Source organism: Calonectris borealis, chromosome 38 (assembly GCF_964195595.1).
Source record: "Calonectris borealis chromosome 38, bCalBor7.hap1.2, whole genome shotgun sequence".
NCBI classification, from domain to species: Eukaryota; Metazoa; Chordata; class Aves; order Procellariiformes; family Procellariidae; genus Calonectris; species Calonectris borealis.
The window spans coordinates 227,844-253,015 of NC_134349.1; the positions used below are offsets into that span (position 1 = coordinate 227,844).

At 63.1% G+C, this 25,172-nt stretch overlaps 1 protein-coding gene across 1 annotated transcript; it reads left to right on the forward strand.

Annotated features, from left to right (window-relative positions):
• Positions 1 to 1,829: 1,829 nt before the first annotated feature.
• On the forward strand, positions 1,830 to 25,138 carry LOC142074561 (myosin-6-like). The gene is made up of 38 exons (XM_075135259.1): positions 1,830 to 2,009; positions 3,185 to 3,328; positions 4,363 to 4,519; positions 5,662 to 5,689; positions 5,801 to 5,909; positions 5,994 to 6,086; positions 6,163 to 6,226; positions 7,206 to 7,304; positions 7,443 to 7,546; positions 9,134 to 9,272; positions 9,355 to 9,623; positions 11,526 to 11,696; positions 11,784 to 12,093; positions 12,200 to 12,273; positions 12,407 to 12,494; positions 12,576 to 12,693; positions 12,780 to 12,903; positions 13,716 to 13,852; positions 13,941 to 14,067; positions 14,167 to 14,295; positions 14,392 to 14,634; positions 15,475 to 15,651; positions 15,753 to 15,898; positions 15,981 to 16,071; positions 17,187 to 17,576; positions 17,666 to 17,792; positions 17,895 to 18,013; positions 18,877 to 19,073; positions 19,345 to 19,528; positions 19,603 to 19,768; positions 19,849 to 19,973; positions 20,056 to 20,364; positions 20,444 to 20,647; positions 20,839 to 20,964; positions 21,721 to 21,996; positions 23,478 to 23,573; positions 24,723 to 24,857; positions 24,944 to 25,138. Exons 1-38 carry the CDS (start codon positions 1,830 to 1,832, stop codon positions 24,962 to 24,964), a joined length of 5,796 nt encoding a protein of 1,931 aa, XP_074991360.1. The 3' UTR covers positions 24,965 to 25,138.
• The last annotated feature ends 34 nt before the right edge of the window (positions 25,139 to 25,172 follow it).

Sequence of the window (25,172 nt, forward strand, 5' to 3'; positions counted from 1 at the left end):
GCTCTGCCCCATAGCTCGCGCCGTGGGGCTGGGGGAAGGGGGGGCCGCCCCCTCCCCCTCCCTCCTCAGCCGCCCCCTCCCCAGGAATGCCCCTCCCCCTCCCCCACCCCACGGCGCCCTATAAAAGCCGTGGGGCCGCGGGGCCGCCATCGCTGTCGCCGTGGGGCAGGGAGAGAGCGAGGGTGGGCGGGGGGGCTCGGGGGGGTGGGGAGGATTTGGGGGGCACAGCGGGGTGTGGGGGGGACAGAGGGGCTGGGGGGCGGGGGGGTTGTGGGGCACGGGGGGTTGTGGGGTGCAGGGGATTTATAGGGGCTATGGGGCGCAGGGACCTATGGGGCACAGGGACCTATGGGGCGTGGGGGACCTATGGGGCACAGGGATCTATGGGGCGCGGGGACCTATGGGGCACAGGGACCTATGGGGCACAGGGACCTATGGGGCGTGGGGGACCTATGGGGCACAGGGATCTATGGGGCGCGGGGACATATGGGGCACGGGGACCTATGGGGCACAGGGACCTATGGGGCGCGGGGACCTATGGGGCACAGGGACCTATGGGGCACAGGGACCTATGGGGCGTGGGGGACCTATGGGGCACAGGGATCTATGGGGCACGGGGACCTATGGGGCACAGGGACCTATGGGGCGCGGGGACCTATGGGGCACAGGGACCTATGGGGCACAGGGACCTATGGGGCGCGGGGACCTATGGGGCACAGGGACCTATGGGGCACAGGGACCTATGGGGCGCGGGGACCTATGGGGCGCGGGGACCTATGGGGCACGGGGACCTATGGGGCACAGGGACCTATGGGGCGCGGGGGATCTATGGGGCACAGGGACCTATGGGGCACGGGGACCTATGGGGCGCGGGGACCTATGGGGCGCAGCCCCTCACCCTCCCCGTGCCCCCCAGCTCCCTCCCTCCTGCCAGACCCACGGACTCCAGGTGAGGGCGGCGCCGTGGGGCCGGGCGCTGCGGGGGGGCTGCTATAGGGGCCGCGCGGCCCTATGGGGTCCATAGGTCGCTGGGGGGGTCAGCACAGGGGCTTGTGCGTGGCTATAGGGGGTCCCTGCGTGGCTATAGGGGGTCCCTGCGTGGCTATAGGGGTCCCTGTGCGTGGCTATAGGGGGTCCCTGCGTGGCTATAGGGGTCCCTGAGTGGCTATAGGGGGTCCCTGAGTGGCTATAGGGGGTCCCTGCGTGGCTATAGGGGGTCCGTGCATGGCTATAGGGGGTCCCTGCGCAGGTATAGGGGGTCCCTGCGTGGCTATAGGGGGTCCCTGCGTGGCTATAGGGGGTCCGTGCATGGCTATAGGGGCTCTATACGTGGCTATAGGGCTCCACGCGCGGCTATAGGGGCTCTATACGCGGCCATAGGAGCTCTATACCGGCTATAGGGGCCCCACACCATCTATAGGTCTCTCTCCCCCCATAGGGGCCTATAGGAGCTATAGGTCCCTCCCACAGGGCTCTACAGGAGCTATAGGTCCCTCCCACAGGGCCTATAGGAGCTATAGGTCCCTCCCACAGGGCTCTATAGGAGCTATAGGTCCCTCCCACAGGGCCTATAGGAGCTATAGGTCCCTCCCACAGGGGCTCTATAGGAGCTATAGGTCCCTCCCACAGGGCCTATAGGAGCTATAGGTCCCTCCCACAGGGCCTATAGGAGCTATAGGTCCCTCCCATAGGGCTCTATAGGAGCTATAGGTCCCTCCCACAGGGCCTATAGGAGCTATAGGTCCCTCCCATAGGGCTCTATAGGAGCTATAGGTCCCTCCCACAGGGCCTATAGGAGCTATAGGTCTCTCTCCCGCAGGGAGCCGGCGATGGGGGAAGCGGCGCTGGGGGCGGCGGCCCCGTTCCTGCGAGCGGGGGAGGGGGCTGGGGGCCGGCCCCTCCCCCCCCGCGGGGAGTGCTTCGTGCCCCACCCCCGCCAGGAGTTCGTGCGGGGGAGGGTCCTGGCCCGGGCGGGGGGGGAGGTCACCGTCCAGACCGAGCTGGGAGAGGTGGGGGCGGGGGAGGGGCGGGGGGGGGGAGGGGCATGAGGAGTTGGGGGGCGGGGGGGCGATGGGTGGGGGGGAGGGGCGGGGGAGGGGCGGGGGGAGGGGCGTGATGAGGAGTTGGGGGGCGGGGGGGCGATGGGTGGGGGGGAGGGGTGGGGGGAGGGGGGTGAAGGGGGCGGGGGGGGTTAATGGGGGTGGGGGGGGAGGTTTAGGGGGGGGAGGTTTAGGGGTGGGAGGGAGAGGGCGGCCCCCCCCCACCCATGGAGACCCCCCCAGTCCATGGAGACCCCAACCCCTGGAGACCCCCCCAACCCCTGGAGACCCCAACCCCTGGAGACCCCAACCCGTGGAGACCCCAACCCCTGGAGACCCCAACCCGTGGAGACCCCAACCCGTGGAGACCCCCAACCCGTGGAGACCCCAACCCCTGGAGACCCCAACCCGTGGAGACCCCAACCCCTGGAGACCCCCAACCCCTGGAGACCCCAACCCGTGGAGACCCCCAACCCGTGGAGACCCCAACCCCTGGAGACCCCAACCCCTGGAGACCCCCAACTCGTGGAGACCCCAACCCGTGGAGACCCCAACCCCTGGAGACCCCAACCCCTGGAGACCCCCAACCCGTGGAGACCCCAACCCCTGGAGACCCCAACCCCTGGAGACCCCCAACCCGTGGAGACCCCAACCCGTGGAGACCCCAACCCCTGGAGACCCCAACCCCTGGAGACCCCCAACCCCTGGAGACCCCAACCCCTGGAGACCCCCAACCCCTGGAGACCCCAACCCGTGGAGACCCCCAACCCGTGGAGACCCCAACCCCTGGAGACCCCAACCCGTGGAGACCCCAACCCCTGGAGACCCCAACCCCTGGAGACCCCCAACTCGTGGAGACCCCAACCCGTGGAGACCCCAACCCCTGGAGACCCCAACCCCTGGAGACCCCCAACTCGTGGAGACCCCAACCCGTGGAGACCCCAACCCCTGGAGACCCCAACCCCTGGAGACCCCCAACCCCTGGAGACCCCAACCCCTGGAGACCCCCAACCCGTGGAGACCCCAACCCCTGGAGACCCCAACCCGTGGAGACCCCCAACCCATGGAGACCCCAACCCATGGAGACCCCGACCCCTGGAGACCCCCAACCCCCGGGGTGCCCCCAACCCCCCGTGTCCCCCCAGACGGTGACGGTGAAGGAGGCCGACGTCCACCCGCAGAACCCCCCCAAGTTCGACAAGATCGAGGACATGGCCATGCTGACCTTCCTCCACGAGCCCGCCGTCCTCTACAACCTGAAGGAGCGCTACGCCGCCTGGATGATCTACGTGAGTCGGGAGCCCGCAGGTTCTCCAGATCCCACCTGCAACGTGGACAACCCTTCTCCAGCCCCCTTGGGCCACCCAGACCCAAGATCTCCCATCCCTGGACCCAAGATCTCCCATCCCCAGCCACCTTAGGGCCACCCAGACCCAAGATCTCCCATCCCTGGACCCCCTGGGCCACCCAGACCCAAGATGTCCCATCCCTGGACCCAAGATGTCCCATCCCCAGCCACCTTGGGCCACCAAGACCCAAGATCTCCCATCTCCAGCCCCCTTGGGCCACCAAGACCCAAGATCTCCCATCCCTGGACCTCCTGGGCCACCCAGACCCAAGATCTCCCATCCCTGGACCCCCTGGGCCACCCAGACCCAAGATCTCCCATCCCTGGTCCCAAGCTCTCCCCTCCCCAGCCCCCATGGACCACCCAGACCCAGGATGTCCCCTCCCCAGCCCCTTGGGGCCACCCAGACCCAAGATCTCCCATCCCCAGCCCCCTTGGGCCATCCAGACCCAAGATCTCCCATCCCTGGACCCCTTGGGCCACCCAGACCCAAGATCTCCCATCTCCAGCCCCCTTGGGCCACCAAGACCCAAGATCTCCCATCCCTGGACCCCCTGGGCCACCCAGACCCAAGATCTCCCATCTCCAGACCCCTTGGGGCCACCAAGACCCAAGATCTCCCATCCCTGGTCCCTTGGGGCCACCAAGACCCAAGATCTCCCATCTCCAGCCAGCTTGGGCCACCCAGATCCAAGACCTCCCATCCCTGGACCCCCTGGGCCACCCAGACCCAAGATCTCCCATCCCCAGCCCCCTTGGGGCCACCAAGACCCAAGATCTCCCATCTCCAGACCCCTTAGGCCACCAAGACCCAACATGTCCCATCCCTGGACCCCTTGGGCCACCCAGACCCAAGATGTCCCATCCCTGGTCCCAAGCTCTCCCCTCCCCAGCCCCCATGGACCACCCAGCCCCAGGATGTCCCCTCCCGCCGGGGTGGCACCTGGTGGCCCTGACCCCCCGCCCCTCCCCCAGACCTACTCGGGGCTCTTCTGCGTGACCGTCAACCCCTACAAGTGGTTGCCCGTCTACAACGCCGAGGTGGTGGCCGCCTACCGGGGCAAGAAGAGGAGCGAAGCTCCGCCCCACATCTTCTCCATCTCCGACAACGCCTACCAGAACATGCTGACGGGTAGGGACCTCCCCCCGCCACCCCAAACTAGGAGATCTCACCCCAAAAAATGGGTCCTGACCTAGACCTGCTCCTCACCTGCGAGGATGGAGAACCCCAAAGACCCCAAACATCTCCCCTAACTTTGTCCCACCTGACCTGGTCCTCAACTGGGAGGATGGAGAACCTCAACCCCAACCCCAAAGACCCCAAACATCTCCCCTAACTTTGTCCCACCTGACCTGGTCCTCACCCAGGAGGATGGAGAACCTCAGCCCCAACCCCAAAGACCCCAAACATCTCCCCCAACTTCATCCCACCTGACCTGGTCCTCAACTGGGAGGATGGAGAACCTCAACCCCACCCCAAAGACCCCAAACACCTCCCCCAACTTCATCCCACCTGACCTGGTCCTCACCGGGAGGATGGAGAACCTCAGCCCCAACCCCAAAGACCCCAAACATCTCCCCCAACTTCATCCCACCTGACCTGGTCCTCACCGGGAGGATGGAGAACCTCAGCCCCACCCCAAAGACCCCAAACATCTCCCATAACTTTGTCCCACCTGACCTGGTCCTCACCCGAGGGGATGGAGAACCTCAGCCCCACCCCAAAGACCCCAAACATCTCCCGTAACTTTGTCCCACCTGACCTGGTCCTCAACTGGGAGGATGGAGAACCTCAGCCCCACCCCAAAGACCCCAAACATCTCCCGTAACTTTGTCCCACCTGACCTGGTCCTCACCGGGAGGATGGAGAACCTCAACCCCACCCCAAAGACCCCAAACATCTCCCATAACTTTGTCCCACCTCACCTGGTCCTCACCCGGGAGGATGGAGAACCTCAGCCCCAACCCCAAAGACCCCAAACATCTCCCCTAACTTTGTCCCACCTGACCTGGTCCTCACCCAGGAGGATGGAGAACCTCAACCCCAACCCCAAAGACCCCAAACACCTCCCCCAGCTTCGTCCCACCTGACCTGGTCCTCAACTGGGAGGATGGAGAACCTCAGCCCCACCCCAAAGACCCCAAACACCTCCCCCAACTTCATCCCACCTGACCTGGTCCTCACCGGGAGGATGGAGAACCTCAACCCCACCCCAAAGACCCCAAACACCTCCCCCAGCTTCGTCCCACCTGACTCCTCCCTTCTCCTGCCAGACCGCGAGAACCAGTCCATCCTCATCACGTAAGTCCCCGCCCCCCCGGGCCCCGCCCCGTCGCGGTGGGCGGGGACGCAGAAGCGGCCGCCGTGGTCTCCAACCCCTCCCCCTTCTCCCCTCCCCCCCCCCGCGCCCAGCGGAGAATCCGGGGCGGGGAAGACGGTGAACACCAAGCGGGTCATCCAGTACTTCGCCAGCATCGCCGCCATCGGCGACCGCAAGAAGGAGGCGGCCAATAGCAGCAAGGTGGGGCCTCGGGCCACGCCCCCTCCCCCCCTTCCTCCCAGCGGTGGCCACACCCCAGCCCCGCCCCTCGTCCCCTCCCCCCAGGGCACCCTGGAGGACCAAATCATCCAGGCCAACCCCGCCCTGGAGGCCTTCGGCAACGCCAAGACCCTCCGCAACGACAACTCCTCCCGCTTCGTGAGTGGGGGCGGGGCCGGGGGCGGGGCCGGGGGCGGGGCCGGGGGCCCCTCCCCCTCACCCGCTGCTCTCCCAGGGGAAGTTCATCCGGATCCATTTCGGGGCCACCGGGAAGTTGGCGTCGGCCGACATCGAGACCTGTGAGTGGCCACCAGCCCCACCCGCTCCTCCTCCCGCCCACCAGTGACCCCCAGCTCCTCGCCCCGCCCACCAGTGACCCCCAGCTCCTCGTCCCGCCCACCAGTGACCCCCAGCTCCATCTCCTGGTGTCTCCATCTCCTCACGTCTCCATCCAGCTCCTCATCCTCCATCTCCTCATCCATCCAACCCTGTCTCCATCTCTTGGTGGCTCCACCCCTCGGTGGCTCCACCTCCTCACCCATCCATTCATTTCCTCACGTCTCCATCCATCTCCTCATCCCACCATCCATCTCCATCTCTTGGTGTCTCCATCCATCTCCTCATCCCAGCGTCCATCCAACCCTCCAGCTCCATCTCTTGGTGGCTCCATCTCTTGGTGGCTCCATCCATCTCCTCATCCCACCGTCCATCCAACCCTCCAGCTCCATCTCTTGGTGGCTCCATCTCCTCACGTCTCCATCCATCTCCTCATCCTCCATCTCCTCATCCATCCAACCCTGTCTCCATCTCTTGGTGGCTCCACCCCTCGGTGTCTCCACCTCCTCACCCATCCATTCATCTCCTCATGTCTCCATCCATCTCCTCATCCCACCGTCCAGCCAACCCCCCAGCTCCATCTCTTGGTGGCTCCATCTCTTGGTGGCTCCATCCATCTCCTCGTCCATCCAACCATCCCTCCATCCATCTCCATCTCCTCACGTCTCCATCCATCTCCTCATCCCACCGTCCATCTCCATCTCTTGGTGTCTCCATCCATCTCCTCATCCCAGCGTCCATCCAACCCCCCAGCTCCATCTCTTGGTGGCTCCATCTCCTCATGTCTCCATCCATCTCCTCATCCCACCGTCCAGCCAACCCTCCAGCTCCACCCCTCGGTGTCTCCACCTCCTCACCCACCCATTCATCTCCTCACGTCTCCATTCCACCTCTCCACCCCCCCACCCCAACCCCCACCCACCTTCTCTCCACCCCCCCCAGACCTCCTGGAGAAGTCCCGCGTCATCTTCCAGCTGAAGGCCGAGAGGAACTACCACATCTTCTACCAGATCCTCTCCAACAAGAAGCCGGAGCTGCTGGGTGAGTCGGGCGCCACGCCCGGCCTTGGGTCTTCTCCTCCCTCCCCGCTCGTTCTTGGGGCGACCTGAGGACATTTGGGGGCCCTTTGGCCGCCGGAAGGGCTCAGTCCGTGTCTCCGTCCCCGGCCACCCGGAGCAGAGATGCTTCTCATCACCAACAACCCCTACGACTACGGCTACGTCTCCCAGGGAGAGGTGACCGTGGCCTCCATCGACGACTCGGAAGAGCTGGCGGCCACCGACGTAAGCGGTGGGGCGGGCAGGTGGCCATCCCACCGCCGAGGAGAAGGCGAGGGGGCGGAGTCCTCGGATGGGTGGGTGGGTGGATGAGGCCAGGGGGAGATGAGGCCATGGATGGATGGATGGGGTCCTCAGAAGGCCGGGTGGACGGATGAGTCCTCGGATGGATGGAGGACGAGTCCATGCATGGACGAGTCCATGGGTGGACAGATGGAGTCCTCAGGTGGATGAGGGTCCTCAGAAGGACGGGTGGATGAATCCATGGGTAGATGAGGCCATGGATGGATGGATGGGGTCCTCAGATGGATGAGGGTCCTCAGAAGGCCGGGTGGCTGGACGGATGAGTCCATGGCTGAGTCCTCAGAAGGATGGATGGTGTCCTCAGATGGGTTGATGGCTACATGAGTCCATGGATGGATGAGTCCATGGATGGGTGAGTCCATGGATGGATGGGTCCATGGATGGGTGAGTCCATGGATGGATGGGTCCATGGATGGGTGGATGGTGTCCTCAGATGGATTCATGGATACATGAGTCCATGGATGGATGGGTCCATGGATGGGTGGATGGAGTCCTCAAGTGGATGAGAGTCCTCAGAAGGACGGATGGATGATGAGTCCATGGATGATGGGTCCATGGATGGGTGGGTCCATGGATGATGGGTCCATGAATGGATGGGTCCATGGATGGGTGGGTCCATGGATGATGGGTCCATGGATGGGTGGGTCCATGGATGGATGAGTCCTCAGAAGGACGGATGGATGATGAGTCCATGGATGATGGGTCCATGGATGATGAGTCCATGGATGATGGGTCCATGGATGGGTGGGTCCATGGATGGATGAGTCCATGGATGGGTGAGTCCATGGATGGATGAGTCCATGGATGGGTGAGTCCATGGATGGATGGGTCCATGGATGGGTGAGTCCATGGATGGATGGATGGAGTCCTCAGATGGATTCATGGATACATGAGTCTATGGATGGATGGGTCCATGGATGGGTGGATGGAGTCCTCAAGTGGATGAGAGTCCTCAGAAGGACGGATGGATGATGGGTCCATGGATGATGAGTCCATGGATGATGGGTCCATGGATGGGTGGGTCCATGGACGGATGGGTGGAGTCCTCAGATGGATTGATGGCTACATGAGTCCATGGATGGATGAGTCCATGGATGGGTGGATGGTGTCCTCAGATGGATTCATGGATACATGAGTCCATGGATGGATGGGTCCATGGATGGGTGGATGGAGTCCTCAAGTGGATGAGAGTCCTCAGAAGGACGGATGGATGATGAGTCCATGGATGGATGGGTCCATGGATGATGGGTCCATGGATGATGGGTCCATGGATGGGTGGGTCCATGGATGATGAGTCCATGGATGGATGGGTCCATGGATGGATGGGTGGAGTCCTCAGAAGCACGGATGGACAAGTCCTCGGATGGACGAGTCCTCAGATGGACGAGCCCAGGCACGGCCGGCCAGGCTGAAGACGAGGAAGGGCAGGGGGACACACGGGCGGTGGCCAGCAGACGGCCGGCGGGGGGGTGGCAAGGTCCTCTCCGCCCCCCCTCCACCCGCCCACAGAGCGCTTTCGACGTCCTGGGCTTCACCGCCGAGGAGAAGGCCGGCGTCTACAAGCTGACGGGCGCCATCATGCACCTCGGGAACATGAAGTTCAAGCAGAAGCAGCGGGAGGAGCAGGCAGAGCCGGACGGCACCGAAGGTCCAACCGGGGTCAAGGGGTGGGAACGGAGGTGAAGGCCAGGGTGCCTCCAGGTTCACGTCTTCTCCTCCGCGTCCCGCAGACGCCGACAAGTCGGCTTACCTGATGGGGCTGAACTCGGCCGACCTTCTCAAGGGCTTGTGCCACCCGCGGGTGAAGGTGGGCAACGAGTACGTCACCAAGGGGCAGAGCGTCCAGCAGGTCTACTACTCCCTGGGGGCGCTGGCCAAGGCCGTCTACGAGAAGATGTTCACCTGGCTGGTGGTGAGGATCAACAACTCGCTGGAGACCAGGCAGCCGCGGCAGTACTTCATCGGGGTGCTGGACATCGCCGGCTTCGAGATCTTCGACGTGAGGCCTGCGGGGCGGGCGGGGCCTCGGGCCTTCGGGGGGGGGGGGGCGGGGCCACCTGGGGGCGGGGTCGATCTCCTGAAGCTTCAGGTTGAGCTTCGGGGGCGCCCCGGCCTCTTTGAGGGCGGCGCTGGCCCCGTTGGGGGTCGAGTTGGCGCCGTTGGCCCCACTGGGCGTCGCGTTGACCCCGTTGACCCCATTGGGTGTCACGTTGACCCTGTTGATCCCATTGGGCGTTGAGTTGACCCCATTGATCCCATTGGGCGTCACATTGACCCCATTGATCCCATTGGGCGTTGAGTTGACCCCATTGATCCAATTGGGTGTCGAGTTGACCCCGTTGATCCCATTGGGCGTCACATTGACCCCATTGAGCGTTGAGTTGACTCCGTTGACCCCATTGGGTGTTGAGTTGACCCCATTGATCCCATTGGGTGTCACGTTGACCCCATTGATCCCATTGGGCGTTGAGTTGACCCCATTGACCCCATTGGGCGTTGCGTTGACTCCGTTGATCCCATTGGGTGTTGAGTTGACTCCGTTGACCCCATTGGGTGTTGAGTTGACCCCATTGACCCCATTGGGCGTCACATTGACCCCATTGACCCCATTGGGCGTTGAGTTGACTCCGTTGACCCCATTGGGTGTTGAGTTGACCCCATTGATCCCATTGGGTGTTGAGTTGATCCCGTTGATCCCATTGGGTGTTGAGTTGACCCCATTGATCCCATTGGGCGTCACATTGACCCCATTGGGTGTCAAGTTGACCCCGTTGATCCCATTGGGCGTTGAGTTGACCCCATTGATCCCATTGGGTGTCGAGTTGACCCTGTTGATCCCATTGGGCGTCACATTGACCCCATTGGGTGTTGAGTTGACTCCGTTGACCCCATTGGGCGTTGAGTTGACCCCATTGATCCCATTGGGTGTCACGTTGACCCCATTGACCCCATTGGGTGTCGAGTTGACCCCGTTGATCCCATTGGGTGTCACGTTGACCCCATTGATCCCATTGGGTGTTGAGTTGACTCCGTTGATCCCATTGGGCGTTGAGTTGACCCCATTGATCCAATTGGGTGTCGAGTTGACCCCGTTGATCCCATTGGGCGTCACATTGACCCCATTGGGCGTTGAGTTGACTCCGTTGACCCCATTGGGCGTTGAGTTGACTCCATTGATCCCATTGGGTGTTGAGTTGACCCCGTTGACCCCATTGGGTGTCACGTTGACCCCACTGGAGGTTGAGTTGACCCTGCTGGCCCCATTGGGCGTCACGTTGACCCTGTTGGGCGTTGAGTTGACCCCATTGACCCCATTGGGTGTTGAGTTGACCCTGTTGATCCCATTGGGTGTTGAGTTGACCCCGTTGACCCCATTGGGTGTTGAGTTGACCCCATTGATCCCATTGGGCGTTGCATTGACCCTGTTGGGTGTTGCGTTGACCCCGTTGGGTGCTGAGTGGATTCCGTTGACCCCATTGGGTGCTGAGTGGATCCCGTTGACCCCGTTGGGTGCTGAGTGGATCCCGTTGACCCCGTTGGGTGCTGAGTGGATTCCATTGACCCCATTGGGTGCTGAGTGGATTCCGTTGACCCCATTGGGTGTTGAGTTGACCCCGTTGATCCCATTGGGTCTCACGTTGACCCCATTGATCCCATTGGGCATCACATTGACCCCATTGGGTGTTGTGTTGACCCCGTTGGGTGCTGAGTGGATCCCGTTGACCCCGTTGGGTGCTGAGTGGATTCCATTGACCCCATTGGGTGCTGAGTGGATCCCGTTGACCCCGTTGGGTGCTGAGTGGATCCCGTTGACCCCGTTGGGTGCTGAGTGGATCCTGTTGACCCCGTTGGGTGCTGCGTGGATCCCGTTGACCCCACTGGCCGCCCCCTCCCCCCCCAGTTCAACAGCTTCGAGCAGCTCTGCATCAACTTCACCAACGAGAAGCTCCAGCAGTTCTTCAACCACCACATGTTCGTGCTGGAGCAGGAGGAGTACAAGAAGGAGGGCATCGAGTGGGAGTTCATCGACTTCGGCATGGACCTCCAGGCCTGCATCGACCTCATCGAGAAGGTACCGCCTCCCCCGGGGCCTCCCGCGCCGCTTGGAGCGCGCCAGGGACCCCAAAGCTCTTCTCCAACGAGGTCTTCTCCTCGCCAGCCCATGGGGATCATGTCCATCCTGGAGGAGGAGTGCATGTTCCCCAAGGCCTCGGACATGACCTTCAAGGCCAAGCTCTTCGACAACCACCTGGGCAAGTCGGCCAACTTTGGGAAGCCCCGCAACGTCAAGGGGAAGCCAGAAGCCCACTTCTCCCTCGTCCACTACGCCGGCACGGTGGACTACAACATCCTGGGGTGGCTGGAGAAGAACAAGGACCCCCTCAACGAGACGGTGGTGGGGCTCTACCAGAAGTCGGCCCTCAAGCTCTTGGCCAACCTCTTCGCCAACTACGCCGGGGCGGACGCCGGTGGGTGGAGGGACGGTTGGGTGATGGAGGGATGGGTGGATGGAGAAGACAGTTGCCCACAAGAGCGGTCTCCTCTCCTGCCTCGCCCCACCCCTCTCTTCCCCAGGCGGTGACGGAGGGAAGGGGAAAGGAGCCAAGAAGAAAGGGTCCTCCTTCCAGACCGTCTCCGCCCTGCACCGGGTGAGGGACCTACGTCGTGGACCTGCCGTGGGGCGGGGGGAGGACAACCCCCGCCCCCCCCCCGGAGGATGCCCCCGGCTCCTCCCCTGCTGGCCCCATTGCTCAGCCTCTCCTCTCCTCCCCTCCCCACCAGGAGAACCTCAACAAGCTGATGGCCAACCTCAAGACCACCCACCCCCACTTCGTCCGCTGCCTCATCCCTAACGAGCGGAAGGAGCCAGGTGGGAGAAGGGTGGAGACGGGGACGGGGGGGGGGGGGGGCGTGGCTCGTGGCTGACCCCACCCCTCCACCCCCCCACCAGGCGTGATGGACAACCCCCTGGTGATGCACCAGCTCCGCTGCAACGGGGTGCTGGAGGGCATCCGCATCTGCCGCAAGGGCTTCCCCAACCGCATCCTCTACGGGGACTTCCGCCAGCGGTGGGAACGGAGAAGAAGACGCGGGGGGGGGGTGGACAACCCCAGCGGGGCTCATTTGGGGGTGTCCCCTCCTCCCCGGCCACCAGGTACCGCATCCTGAACCCGGCGGCCATCCCCGAGGGGCAGTTCATCGACAGCCGCAAGGGCGCCGAGAAGCTCCTGGGGTCCCTTGACATCGACCACAACCAGTACAAGTTCGGGCACACCAAGGTGAGGGCACGTGCTCCGGGTTCCTCGTGGTCCCACCACCCACGAGGTCACGTGGACCTCAGGGTCCCGCCATCCACGTGTCCTCCTGCCCATCCACCCCACCATCCATCCCTCCACCAACCCATCCTTCCACCCACCACAACAAGTTTGGGCACCAAGTTGAGGTCACGTGGACTCTGCTCCTCATGGTCCCACCATCCATGAGGTCGCATTGACCTCACGGTCCCACCACCCACGTGTCCTCCTGCCCATCCACCCCACCATCCATCCCTCCACCACCCCATCCTTCCACCCACCACAAGTTCAAGCACACCAAGGTGGTCTCGGTTCCTCATGGTCCCACCACCTACAAGGTCACGCGGACCTCAGGGTCCCACCATCCATGTGTCCACCTGCCCATCCACCCCACCATCCATCCCCCCACCACCCCATCCTTCCACCCATCACAAGAAGTTCGGGCACCAAGCTGAGGTCACGTGGACTCTGCTCCTCATGGTCCCACCATCCATGAGGTCGCATTGACCTCACGGTCCCACCATCCACATGTCCACCTGCCCATCTCCAGCTCCATCCATCCCTCCATCCCCCCACCACCCCATCCTTCCACCCATCACAACTTCCGGCACCAAGCTGAGGTCACGTGGTCTCGGTTCCTCGTGGTCCCACCACCCACGAGGTCACGTGGACCTCACGGTCCCACCACCCACGTCTCCACCTGCCCATCTCCAGCTCCATCCACCCACCAACCATCCATCTGTCCACCAACCCTTCCCCACCACCCCATCTTCTCACCCACCTCCTTCCTCCCCCAGGTCTTCTTCAAGGCCGGGTTGCTGGGGCTGCTGGAGGAGATGCGGGACGAGCGCCTGGCCCGCATCATCACCCGCATCCAGGCTCAGGCCCGGGGCCAACTCATGCGCATCGAGTTCCAGAAGATCCTGGAGCGCCGGTGAGGGGGCGGGGACGGGTCTTTCTCCTTGGGGCGGGACCTCCAGCGGGTCACCAGCTCGGTGGTGGCACCCGTGTCCCCATCGTAGGGACGCGCTGCTGGTCATCCAGTGGAACGTCAGGGCCTTCATGGGGGTGAAGAACTGGCCCTGGATGAAGCTCTACTTCAAGATCAAGCCCTTGCTGAAGAGCGCCGAGACGGAGAAGGAGATGCAGGTGGGAGGGGGCGACGGGGCGGCTGGGTTGGGACAACCAATGAGACGGGGGGATGGAGGGAGAGGATTGGACGTCGCTGTCGGTCTCCCCCCGGCGCAGACCATGAAGGAGGAGTTTGGGCGGCTGAAGGAGGCCCTGGAGAAGTCGGAGGCCCGGCGGAAGGAGCTGGAGGAGAAGATGGTCTCCCTGCTGCAGGAGAAGAACGACCTTCAGCTCCAAGTGCAGGCCGTGAGTGAGATCGCCCCCCAAAACCACGTCAAGGGGGTGACAGGGCTCAAACCACGCCCCCACCCACCCACCCCTCCACCCGCCGCCCCGACGCAGGAGCAGGACAACCTCACCGACGCCGAGGAGCGCTGCGACCAGCTGATCAAGAACAAGATCCAGCTGGAGGCCAAGGTGAAGGAGCTGACGGAGCGGCTGGAGGACGAGGAGGAGATGAACGCCGAGCTGACGGCCAAGAAGAGGAAGCTGGAGGACGAGTGCTCGGAGCTGAAGAAGGACATCGATGACCTGGAGCTGACTCTGGCCAAGGTGGAGAAGGAGAAACACGCCACCGAGAACAAGGTGAGGGTGGGGAGAGGCCTCCACCTCCAGCTGAGGAGACTCGAGTCAACTCAGCCTGGTTGGGTTGGGTCGGGGAGACCCCAGGCCCGTTGGGTTGGGTTGAGGAGACCCCAGGCCCGTTGGGTTGGGTCGAGAAGACCCCAGGCCCGTTGGGTTGGGTCGAGGAGACCCCAGGGCCATTGGGTTGGGTTGAGGAGACCCCAGGCCCGCTGGGTTGGGAAGACCCCAGGCCCGTTGGGTTGGGTCGAGAAGACCCCAGGCCCGTTGGGTTGGGTCAAGGAGACCCCAGGTCCATTGGGTTGGGTCGAGAAGACCCCAGGCCTGTTGGGTTGGGTTGAGGAGACCCCAGGCCCGCTGGGTTGGGTCGAGAAGACCCCAGGCCTGTTGGGTTGGGTTGGGAAGACCCCAGGCCCATTGGGTTGGGTTGAGGAGACCCCAGGCCCGCTGGGTTGGGTTGAGGAGACCCCAGGCCCGTTGGGTTGGGTTGAGGAGACCCCAGGCCCGCTGGGTTGGGAAGACCCCAGGCCCGCTGGGTTGGGTCGGGGAGACCCCAGGCCCGTTGGGTTGGGTTGAGGAGACCCCAGGCCCGTTGGGTTGGGTCGAGGAGACCCCAGGCCCATTGGGTTGGGTTGAGGAGACCCCAGGTCCATTGGGTTGGGTCGAGGAGACCCCAGGCCCGTTGGGTTGGGAAGACCCCAGGGCCATTGGGTTGGTCTACACCAAAAAGGCCCAAGGCCCTTTGGGTTCTCCTCCATTGAAGTGGCCTCATTGGCCAAGGCCAACAGCAACCCCTCCCAGCTCTGCCCTCAAGCTGGAGGCCTGATGTTCCTCCTCCTGCAGGTCAAGAACCTCACAGAGGAGATGGCCGGGCTGGACGAGACCATCGCCAAGCTGACGAAGGAGAAGAAGGCCCTGCAAGAAGCTCACCAGCAAGCGCTGGATGACCTGCAGGCGGAGGAAGACAAGGTCAACACCCTGACGAAGGCCAAAGTCAAGCTGGAACAGCAAGTGGACGACGTGAGTGTGGGCCGGTCCCACCACGGGCAGCGCCGAGGAGCTTCCCGGGGCGGAGACGATGAAAACCTGAGGTTTCTCCCCATTTCTCTGTTTCCACGCAGCTCGAGGGTTCCCTGGAGCAGGAGAAGAAGATCCGGATGGACCTGGAACGGGCCAAGAGGAAGCTGGAAGGCGACTTGAAGCTGAACCAGGAGAACATCATGGATCTGGAGAACGACAAGCAGCAGCTGGAGGAGAAGCTCAAGAAGTGAGGCCGGACCTTCCTCCCCGGTCCCAGGCGGTCACGGGGCGCAGGCAGGGACCTCAGCGCTCTCCGCCTTCCTCTGCAGGAAAGAGTTTGAGATCCACCAGCAGAACAGCAAGATGGAGGACGAGCAGGCGCTGGCCCTGCAGCTCCAGAAGAAGCTGAAGGAGCTGCAGGTGAGGGAGCTCGTCCCCGCCCAGCGGGGTTGGGCTGAAGAGCCGCCAGCCGGGTTGAGGAGTCTCTGCCTGGTTGGGTTGGGTCGACTCGAGATGAAGAGTCTCCAGGGGGTTGGGTTGGGTTGAAGAGTCTCCAGCCTGTTGGCGTGACTTGAGTTGGGTTGAAGAGTCTCCAGCCGGGTGGGTTGACTTGAGCTGAGTGGAAGAGTCTCCAGCTGGTTGGGTTGGGTTGTGTTGAAGAGTCTCCAGCCTGTTGGCGTGACTTGAGTTGGGTTGAAGGGTCCCCAGCTGGTTGGGTTGGGTTGAAGAGTCTCTGCCTGGTTGGGTTGGGTTGGGTTGACTTGAGAAGAAGAGTCTCCATCCGGTTGGGTTGGGTTGTAGAGTCTCCAGCTTGTTGAGTTGGGTTGGGTTGGGTTGAAGAGCCTCCAGCTGGTTGGGTTGACTTGAGTTGAGTGGAAGAGTCTCCAGCAGATTGGGTTGGGTTGGGTTGAGGAGTCTCCAGCTGGTTGGGTTGACTTGAGTTGAGTTGAAGAGTCTCCGATGACTTGGGTTGGGTTGTGTGGAAGAGTCTCCAGGGGGTTGGGTTGAGTTGGGTTGGGCTGAGGAGTCTCCAGGGGGTTGGGTTGGGCTGAAGAGTCTCCAGTTGGTTGGGTTGGGTTGGGTTGAAGAGTCTCCAGCTGGTTGGGTTGACTTGAGTTGAGGAGTCTCCAGCTGGTTTGGTTGACTTGAGCTGAGCTGAAGAGTCTCCAGTCAGTTGGGTTGGGTTGGGTGGAAGAGTCTCCAGGAGATTGGGTTGGGTTGGGTTGGGCTGAGGAGTCTCCAGGGGGTTGGGTTGGGCTGAGTTGGGTTGAAGAGGCTCCAGCCGGGTGGGTTGACTTGAGTTGAGTGGAAGAGTCTCCAGTTGGTTGGGTTGGGTTGGGCTGAGGAGTCTCCAGCGGGTTGGGTTGGGCTGAAGAGTCTCCAGTTGGTTGGGTTGGATTGGGTTGGGTTGGGTTGGGTTGGGCTGAGGAGTCTCCAGGGGGTTGGGTTGGGCTGAGGAGTCTCCAGCGGGTTGGCTGAGCGGGTGAGCTGGGCGGAGTCAAGCCCGACGAGGCGGCCCCGGCCCCGGCGCGCAGGCGCGGATCGAGGAGCTGGAGGAGGAGCTGGAGGCGGAGCGGACGGGCAGGGCCAAGGTGGAGAAGCTGCGCTCGGAGCTGTCGCGGGAGCTGGAGGAGATCAGCGAGCGGCTGGAGGAGGCGGGCGGCGCCACCGCGGTGCAGCTGGAGCTCAACAAGAAGCGGGAGGCGGAGTTCCAGAAGCTGCGGCGCGACCTGGAGGAGGCCACGCTGCAGCACGAGGCCACGGCGGCCGCGCTGCGCAAGAAGCACGCCGACAGCGTGGCCGAGCTCGGCGAGCAGCTGGACAACCTGCAGCGCGTCAAGCAGAAGCTGGAGAAGGAGAAGAGCGAGCTCAAGCTGGAGCTGGACGACGTCAGCTCCAACGTGGAGCAGCTGCTCAAGGCCAAGGTGGGAGGAGGCCAAGGCGGACGTCTCGCCTCCACCGCGGCCATCAGCCTCCTGCTTCATCCCTCCCCTTCGGCCTTTGCTCCTCCAAGGTGGGCATGGAGAAGGTCTCCCGCACCCTGGAGGACCAGGCGGCCGAGCACCGGGCTAAGCTGGAGGAGACCCAACGAGTCCTCAACGACACCAGCACCCAGCGGGCCAAGCTCCAGACCGAGAACGGTGGGAGCCCCGCCCCACGGCACCCCCCGCCCCACATCTCCAGCCTCCGCCCCACATCTCCAGGCCCCGCCCCACCCCTGAAGACCTTCCCTACCTCCGCAGGAGAGCTGTCCCGCCAGCTGGAGGAGAGGGAGGCCCTCATCTCCCAGCTCACCAGGGGCAAGCAGTCGTACACCCAGCAGATGGAGGACCTGAAGAGGCAGCTGGAGGAGGAAATGAAGGTGAGGTTCGTGGGGTGGCCGAGAAGACCCCTGCGGTCTGGGGGTCTCCAGGAGGGCCACAAGTCAAGGTCTCCTTTGTCCTGCTGGTGGTGGCACCAGAAAGGAGTCAAGTTCAGGCTGGTTGGGTTGGGTGGTTCCACCAAAGGGTGGTGGAGTTGGTTGCGTTGGTCTATCGGCGGATGGGGTGGGCGGAGCAGGTCGGCCGGGAGGCGGTTGGGTTGGTCTACGGGCGGTTGGGTGGCATTGGACCCGGTGAAGTGGGACAGGGCCGGCCTAAAGATGGTCGGGGGGGGTCTAGAGACATTGAGGTTGGGATGGTCTAAAGAAGGTTGGGATGAGAAACACCACCACTTATTCAGTTGGAGGACCTCAAGATAGCTCAAGGTGATGTGGACCCAATGGTCCCACCTTCTCCAGAAGGTCTAAGGCAGGTTGGGTTGCTCTACAGAAGGTCTGAGAAAGGTTAGGTTGGTCTAGAGGAGGTTGGGTTGGTCTACAGAAAGTCTAGAGAAGGTTGGGTTGGTCTAGAGGAGGTTGGGTTGGTCTAGAGGAGGTTGGGTTGGTCTACAGAAAGTCTAGAGAAGGTTGGGTTGGTCTACAGAAGGTCTAGAGAAGGTTGGGTTGGTCTACAGAAGGTCTAGAGAAGGTTGGGTTGGTCTACAGAAGGTCTAAGGCAGGTAGGGTTGGTCTAGAGGAGGTTGGGTTGGTCTGCAGAAGGTCTAGAGAAGGTTGGGTTGGTCTACAGAAGGTCTAAGGAAGGTTGGGTTGGTCTGGAGGAGGTTGGGCTGGGTTGGGCTGATGAAGAGCAGCCCTTCCTCAGCTGGAGGACCCCCCGGTCCCACCTTCTCCTCGCCCCACCCCAGGCCAAGAACGCGTTGGCCCACGCCCTCCAGTCGGCCCGGCACGACTGCGACCTGCTGCGGGAGCAGTACGAGGAGGAGACGGAGGCCAAGGCCGAGCTCCAGCGGTCGCTCTCCAAGGCCAACTCCGAGGTGGCCCAGTGGAGGACCAAGTACGAGACGGACGCCATCCAGCGCACCGAGGAGCTGGAGGAGGCCAAGTGAGTCACCTCCTCGTGGGCGTCGAGGCTCTCCCGTGGGTGGTGGGACCTGCTTGGTCTTGCCGGTCCCCACCTCCTCAAGCAGCCACCACCCAGGACGTTGGACTTCTTCATCTAGAGCCCGGACTCGGGGGCCCTAGAACCCGTGTAGAGCAACCCCGACCATCCCTGAGTCCTCCCACCCCAAACGTCTCCACCTCGGCAGTGACCAGCCGACGGGGTCTCCGTGGGCTGGTGGCTCACCCGGAGGTTTCTCCCATACGTCTGGTAGGAAGAAGCTGGCCCAGCGGCTGCAGGAGGCCGAGGAGGCGGTGGAGGCCGTCAACGCCAAGTGCTCCTCCTTGGAGAAGACCAAGCACCGGCTGCAGAACGAGATCGAGGACCTGATGGCGGACGTGGAGCGGTCGAACGCGGCCGCCGCCGCCTTGGACAAGAAGCAGAGGAACTTTGACAAGGTGGGAGCAGGGGGTGGTGGGACGGCAGGAGAGGGGGAGCCGTGGGGAGGAGGTGACCGCTCGCTGGGCCCCAGATCGTGGCCGAGTGGAAGCAGAAGTTCGAGGAGTCGCAGACGGAGCTGGAGGCGTCGCAGAAGGAGGCCAGGTCCCTCAGCACCGAGCTCTTCAAGCTGAAGAACGCCTACGAGGAGTCGCTCGAGCACCTGGAGACCTTCAAGAGGGAGACCAAGAACCTCCAAGGTGAGAGCGCGGCCTCCCCCCGCCCACCCCGCTCTTCTCCACCACCTTCCACGTGGTCCGACGGGGTCTCACCCCCGCAGAGGAGATCTCGGACCTCACGGAGCAGCTGGGCGCCAGCCACAAGACCGTCCACGAGCTGGAGAAGGTCCGGAAGCAGCTGGACGCCGAGAAGCTGGAGCTCCAAGCCGCGCTGGAGGAGGCGGAGGTGAGCCGAGGCACGGCCCCGGGCGTCCCCACCTTCTCCGGGTCTCCTCCGCGGCCCTCAGTGTCCTCTCCGGCCCCCCCAGGCCTCTCTGGAGCACGAGGAGGGGAAGATCTTGAGGGCCCAGCTGGAGTTCAACCAGGTCAAGGCGGACCACGAGCGCAAGCTGGCCGAGAAGGAGGAGGAGCTGGAGCAGGCCAAGCGCAACCACCTGCGGGCGGTGGACTCGCTGCAGACCTCGCTGGACGCCGAGACCCGGAGCCGCAACGAAGCCCTGAGGCTGAAGAAGAAGATGGAGGGCGACCTCAACGAGATGGAGATCCAGCTCGGCCACGCCAACCGCGTGGCGGCCGAGGCCCAGTCCCACCTGAAGGGAGCCCAGAGTCACCTCAAGGTGGGGCCACCCACCTCTAGGGAGGTCCTCCCCGCCCTGCGGAGCTGCCGGCTGAGGTCCATCCCCCTCGTCCCACCAGGACACCCAGCTGCAGCTGGACGACGCGCTCAGGGCCAACGAGGACCTGAAGGAGAACATCGCCATCGTGGAGAGGAGGAACAACCTGCTCCAGGCGGAGCTGGAGGAGCTGCGGGCGGTGGTGGAGCAGACCGAGAGGGCCCGCAAGTTGGCCGAGCAGGAGCTGATCGAGGCCAGCGAGAGGGTCCAGCTCCTCCACTCGCAGGTGGGACCTCACGTTCCTCCAAGGAGAGAGGGCCCCTCCGCCCAGGGACGCTCACACCCTGGAGAACCCATGGGTGGGGGTTCTTCTGGGTTGAGTTACCGAGATCTCCAGACGGGGGGGAGGGCTCTAAGTCCCGTGGGGCCGAAGGTCACCCTTCAGCCACCTCCTGAGCTCCTCTCCTCCATCTCCAGAACACCAGCCTCATCAACCAGAAGAAGAAGATGGAGGGGGACATCTCCCAGCTGCAGGCGGAGGTGGAAGAGGCCATCCAGGAGTGCAGGAACGCCGAGGAGAAGGCCAAGAAGGCCATCACCGACGTGAGTGGGACCGACCTCTAGGAGAGCTTCCACCGCAGGGCGAGGGAGAAGGGGCCTTGGGACCTCTGGTGGCTTCTCTCGGGCCTTGGGACCTCTGGTGGCTTCTCTCGGGCCTTGGAGCCTCTGGTGGCTTCTCTTGGGCCTTGGGACCTCTGGTGGCTTCTCTCGGGCCTTGGGACCTCTGGTGGCTTCTCTCGGGCCTTGGAGCCTCTGGTGGCTTCTCTTGGGCCTTGGGACCTCTGGTGGCTTCTCTTGGGCCTTGGGACCTCTGGTGGCTTCTCTCGGGCCTTGGGACCTCTGGTGGCTTCTCTTGGGCCTTGGGACCTCTGGTGGCTTCTCTCGGGCCTTGGAGCCTCTGGTGGCTTCTCTCGGGGCTTGGGACCTCTGGTGGCTTCTCTCGGGCCTTGGAGCCTCTGGTGGCTTCTCTTGGGCCTTGGGACCTCTGGTGGCTTCTCTCGGGCCTTGGGACCTCTGGTGGCTTCTCTCGGGCCTTGGAGCCTCTGGTGGCTTCTCTTGGGCCTTGGGACCTCTGGTGGCTTCTCTCGGGCCTTGGGACCTCTGGTGGCTTCTCTCGGGGCTTGGGACCTCTGGTGGCTTCTCTTGGGCCTTGGGACCTCTGGTGGCTTCTCTCGGGCCTTGGGACCTCTGGTGGCTTCTCTCGGGGCTTGGGACCTCTGGTGGCTTCTCTCGGGCCTTGGAGCCTCTGGTGGCTTCTCTCGGGCCTTGGGACCTCTGGTGGCTTCTCTCCTCGGGCAGGCGGCCATGATGGCGGAGGAGCTGAAGAAGGAGCAGGACACCAGCGCCCACCTGGAGCGGATGAAGAAGAACATGGAGCAGACCATCAAGGACCTGCAGCTGCGCCTGGACGAGGCCGAGCAGTTGGCCCTCAAGGGGGGCAAGAAGCAGCTGCAGAAGCTGGAGGCCCGCGTGAGGGAGCTGGAGAACGAGCTGGAGGCCGAGCAGAAGCGCAACGCCGAGAGCGTCAAGGGCCTCCGCAAGGCCGAGCGGCGCGGCAAGGAGCTCAGCTACCAGGTGGGGCCACCGCAGCCCGGTCCCTCCTCCGCCAGGGGAGTCACCTGAAACGGTGGCCACGGGGACAGGGATGACCTAGAACATCACCCGCTGCCCCTAGATCCATGGAGCTAGAACAGGGTTGACCTGGTGGCCCCAGGGTGACCTAGAACATTGACCCGGTGGCCACAGGGATATGGTTGACCCAGAACATCACCCGCTGTCCCAATACCCATGGAGATAGAACATGGTTGACCTGGTGGCCACAGGGACACAGGTGACCCAGGAGGTTGACCTGGTAGCCACAGGGACATGGATGACCCAGACGGTTGACCTGGTGGCCACAGGGACATGGATGACCCAGAAGGTTGACCTGGTGGCCACAGGGACACGGGTGACCCAGAACATTGACCTGGTGGCCACAGGGACACAGGTGACCCAGAACATTGGCCTGGTGGCCACAGGGACATAGGTGACCCAGAACATTGACCTGGTGGCCATAGGAACATGGATGACCCAGAACATTGACCTGGTGGCCACAGGGACATGGATGACCCAGAAGGTTGACCTGGTGGCCACAGGGACACAGGTGACCCAGAACATTGGCCTGGTGGCCACAGGGACATAGGTGACCCAGAACATTGACCTGGTGGCCACAGGGACAGAGGTGACCCAGAACATTGGCCTGGTGGCCACAGGGACATAGGTGACCCAGAACATTGACCTGGTGGCCACAGGGACATGGATGACCCAGAACATTGGCCTGGTGGCCACAGGAACATAGGTGACCCAGAACATTGACCTGGTGGCCACAGGAACATGGATGACCCAGAACATTGACCTGGTGGCCACAGGGACATGGATGACCCAGACGGTTGACCTGGTGGCCATAGGGACATGGATGACCCAGAACATTGACCTGGTGGCCACAGGGACACGGATGACCCAGAAGGTTGACCTGGTGGCCACAGGGACACAGGTGACCCAGAACATTGACCTGGTGGCCACAGGGACATAGGTGACCCAGAACATTGACCTGGTGGCCACAGGGACAGAGGTGACCCAGAACATTGGCCTGGTGGCCACAGGGACATAGGTGACCCAGAACATTGACCTGGTGGCCACAGGGACATGGATGACCCAGAACATTGGCCTGGTGGCCACAGGAACATAGGTGACCCAGAACATTGACCTGGTGGCCACAGGGACACAGGTGACCCAGAACATTGACCTGGTGGCCACAGGGACAGAGGTGACCCAGAACATCACTCGTTGCCTCCATGCCCACAGATACAGGACACAGGAGACCCAGACCTCCCCCATGCCGCAGGGTGACCTAGAACACGATTGACCCAGCGGTCACAGGGTCGTGGAGAAGCCAAACCACAGCTCAGCCTCCCCCAGGAGGTCTCCAGGCAGGGAAACTGAGGCACGGCCACGGCCCAGGAGAGCTGGTCGTGCCCTGGGGCCAGTCTCCAGCCCCGTCTCTCTCCTCCCCGCAGGCGGAGGAGGACAAGAAGAACCTGCTGCGTCTGCAGGACCTGGTGGACAAGCTGCAGATGAAAGTCAAGGCCTACAAGCGGCAGGCGGAGGAGGCGGTGGGTGCCCAGAGGGGGTGGGTGGAGGAATGGGAGGGGCAGACGGATGGTGGGAGGGGTGGAGAAGGTCGGACGGATGGTGGGAGGGGTGGAGGAGAAGAAGGATGGATGGTGGGAGGGGTGGAGGAGGAGAAGGATGGATGGTGGGAGGGGTGGAGGAGGAGAAGGATGGATGGTGGGAGGGGTGGAGGAGGAGAAGGATGGATGGTGGGAGGGGTGGAGGAGGAGAAGGATGGATGGTGGGAGAGATGGAGCAGAACATTGGATGGATGGTGGGAGAGATGGAGCAGAAGAAGGATGGATGGTGGGAGAGATGGAGCAGAAGAAGGATGGATGGTGGGAGAGGTGGAGGAGAAGAAGGATGGATGGATGGTGGGAGAGATGGAGAAGAAGGACGGATGGATGGTGCGAGAGATGGAGCAGAAGAAGCATGGATGGTGGGAGAGGTGGAGGAGAAGAAGGATGGATGGTGGGAGAGATGGAGAAGAAGGTCAGATGGATGGTGGGAGAGATGGAGCAGAAGAAGGATGGATGGTGGGAGGGGTGGAGGAGAAGAAGGATGGATGGTGGGAGAGGTGGAGGAGAAGAAGGATGGATGGTGGGAGAGGTGGAGCAGAAGAAGGATGGATGGTGGGAGAGGTGGAGGAGAAGAAGGATGGATGGTGGGAGAGATGGAGAAGAACGTTGGATGGATGGTGGGAGAGGTGGAGAAGAACGTTGGATGGATGGTGGGAGAGATGGAGCAGAAGAAGGATGGATGGTGGGAGAGGTGGAGCAGAAGAAGGATGGATGGTGGGAGAGGTGGAGCAGAAGAAGGATGGATGGTGGGAGAGGTGGAGCAGAAGAAGGATGGATGGTGGGAGAGATGGAGCAGAAGAAGGATGGATGGTGGGAGAGATGGAGCAGAAGAAGGATGGATGGTGGGAGAGGTGGAGAAGAACGTTGGATGGATGGTGGGAGAGATGGAGCAGAAGAAGGATGGATGGTGGGAGAGGTGGAGCAGAAGAAGGATGGATGGTGGGAGAGATGGAGCAGAAGAAGGATGGATGGTGGGAGAGAGGATGGTGGGATGGATGGTTGGATGGTGGGACAGCTGGTTGGGGGGCAGCCCCAGTGAGGCCCCGCCCTGCCCCGCCCTGCCCCGCCCAGGAGGAACAGGCCACCACCAACCTGGCCAAGTTCCGGAAGGCGCAGCACGAGCTGGAGGAGGCGGAGGAGCGCGCCGACATCGCCGAGGCCCAGGTCAACAAGCTGCGGGCCAAGAGCCGCGACGTCGGAGCCAAGGTGGGACCTGCCCCGCCCCGCCCCGCCCGGCCCCGCCCCGCGGCCCCGCCCCCTCACCCCCCATCTTCTCTCCCACCCCACCCCAGAAGCTGCACGATGAGGAGTGACCCCACCACCACCACCAGGAGTGACCCCACCACCACCAGGAGTGACCCCACCACCACCACCAGGAGTGACCCCACCGCCCCCCTCCCCCGTCCAAGATGGGGGCCTAACGACGTAGCAGTAGTTAATTAATTAACGACGACCGGAAGAACCCAGGCGTCCGGGAGTGGGAGGGGCTCGGGAGGGACACAATGTCCCCTCGCCCACCCC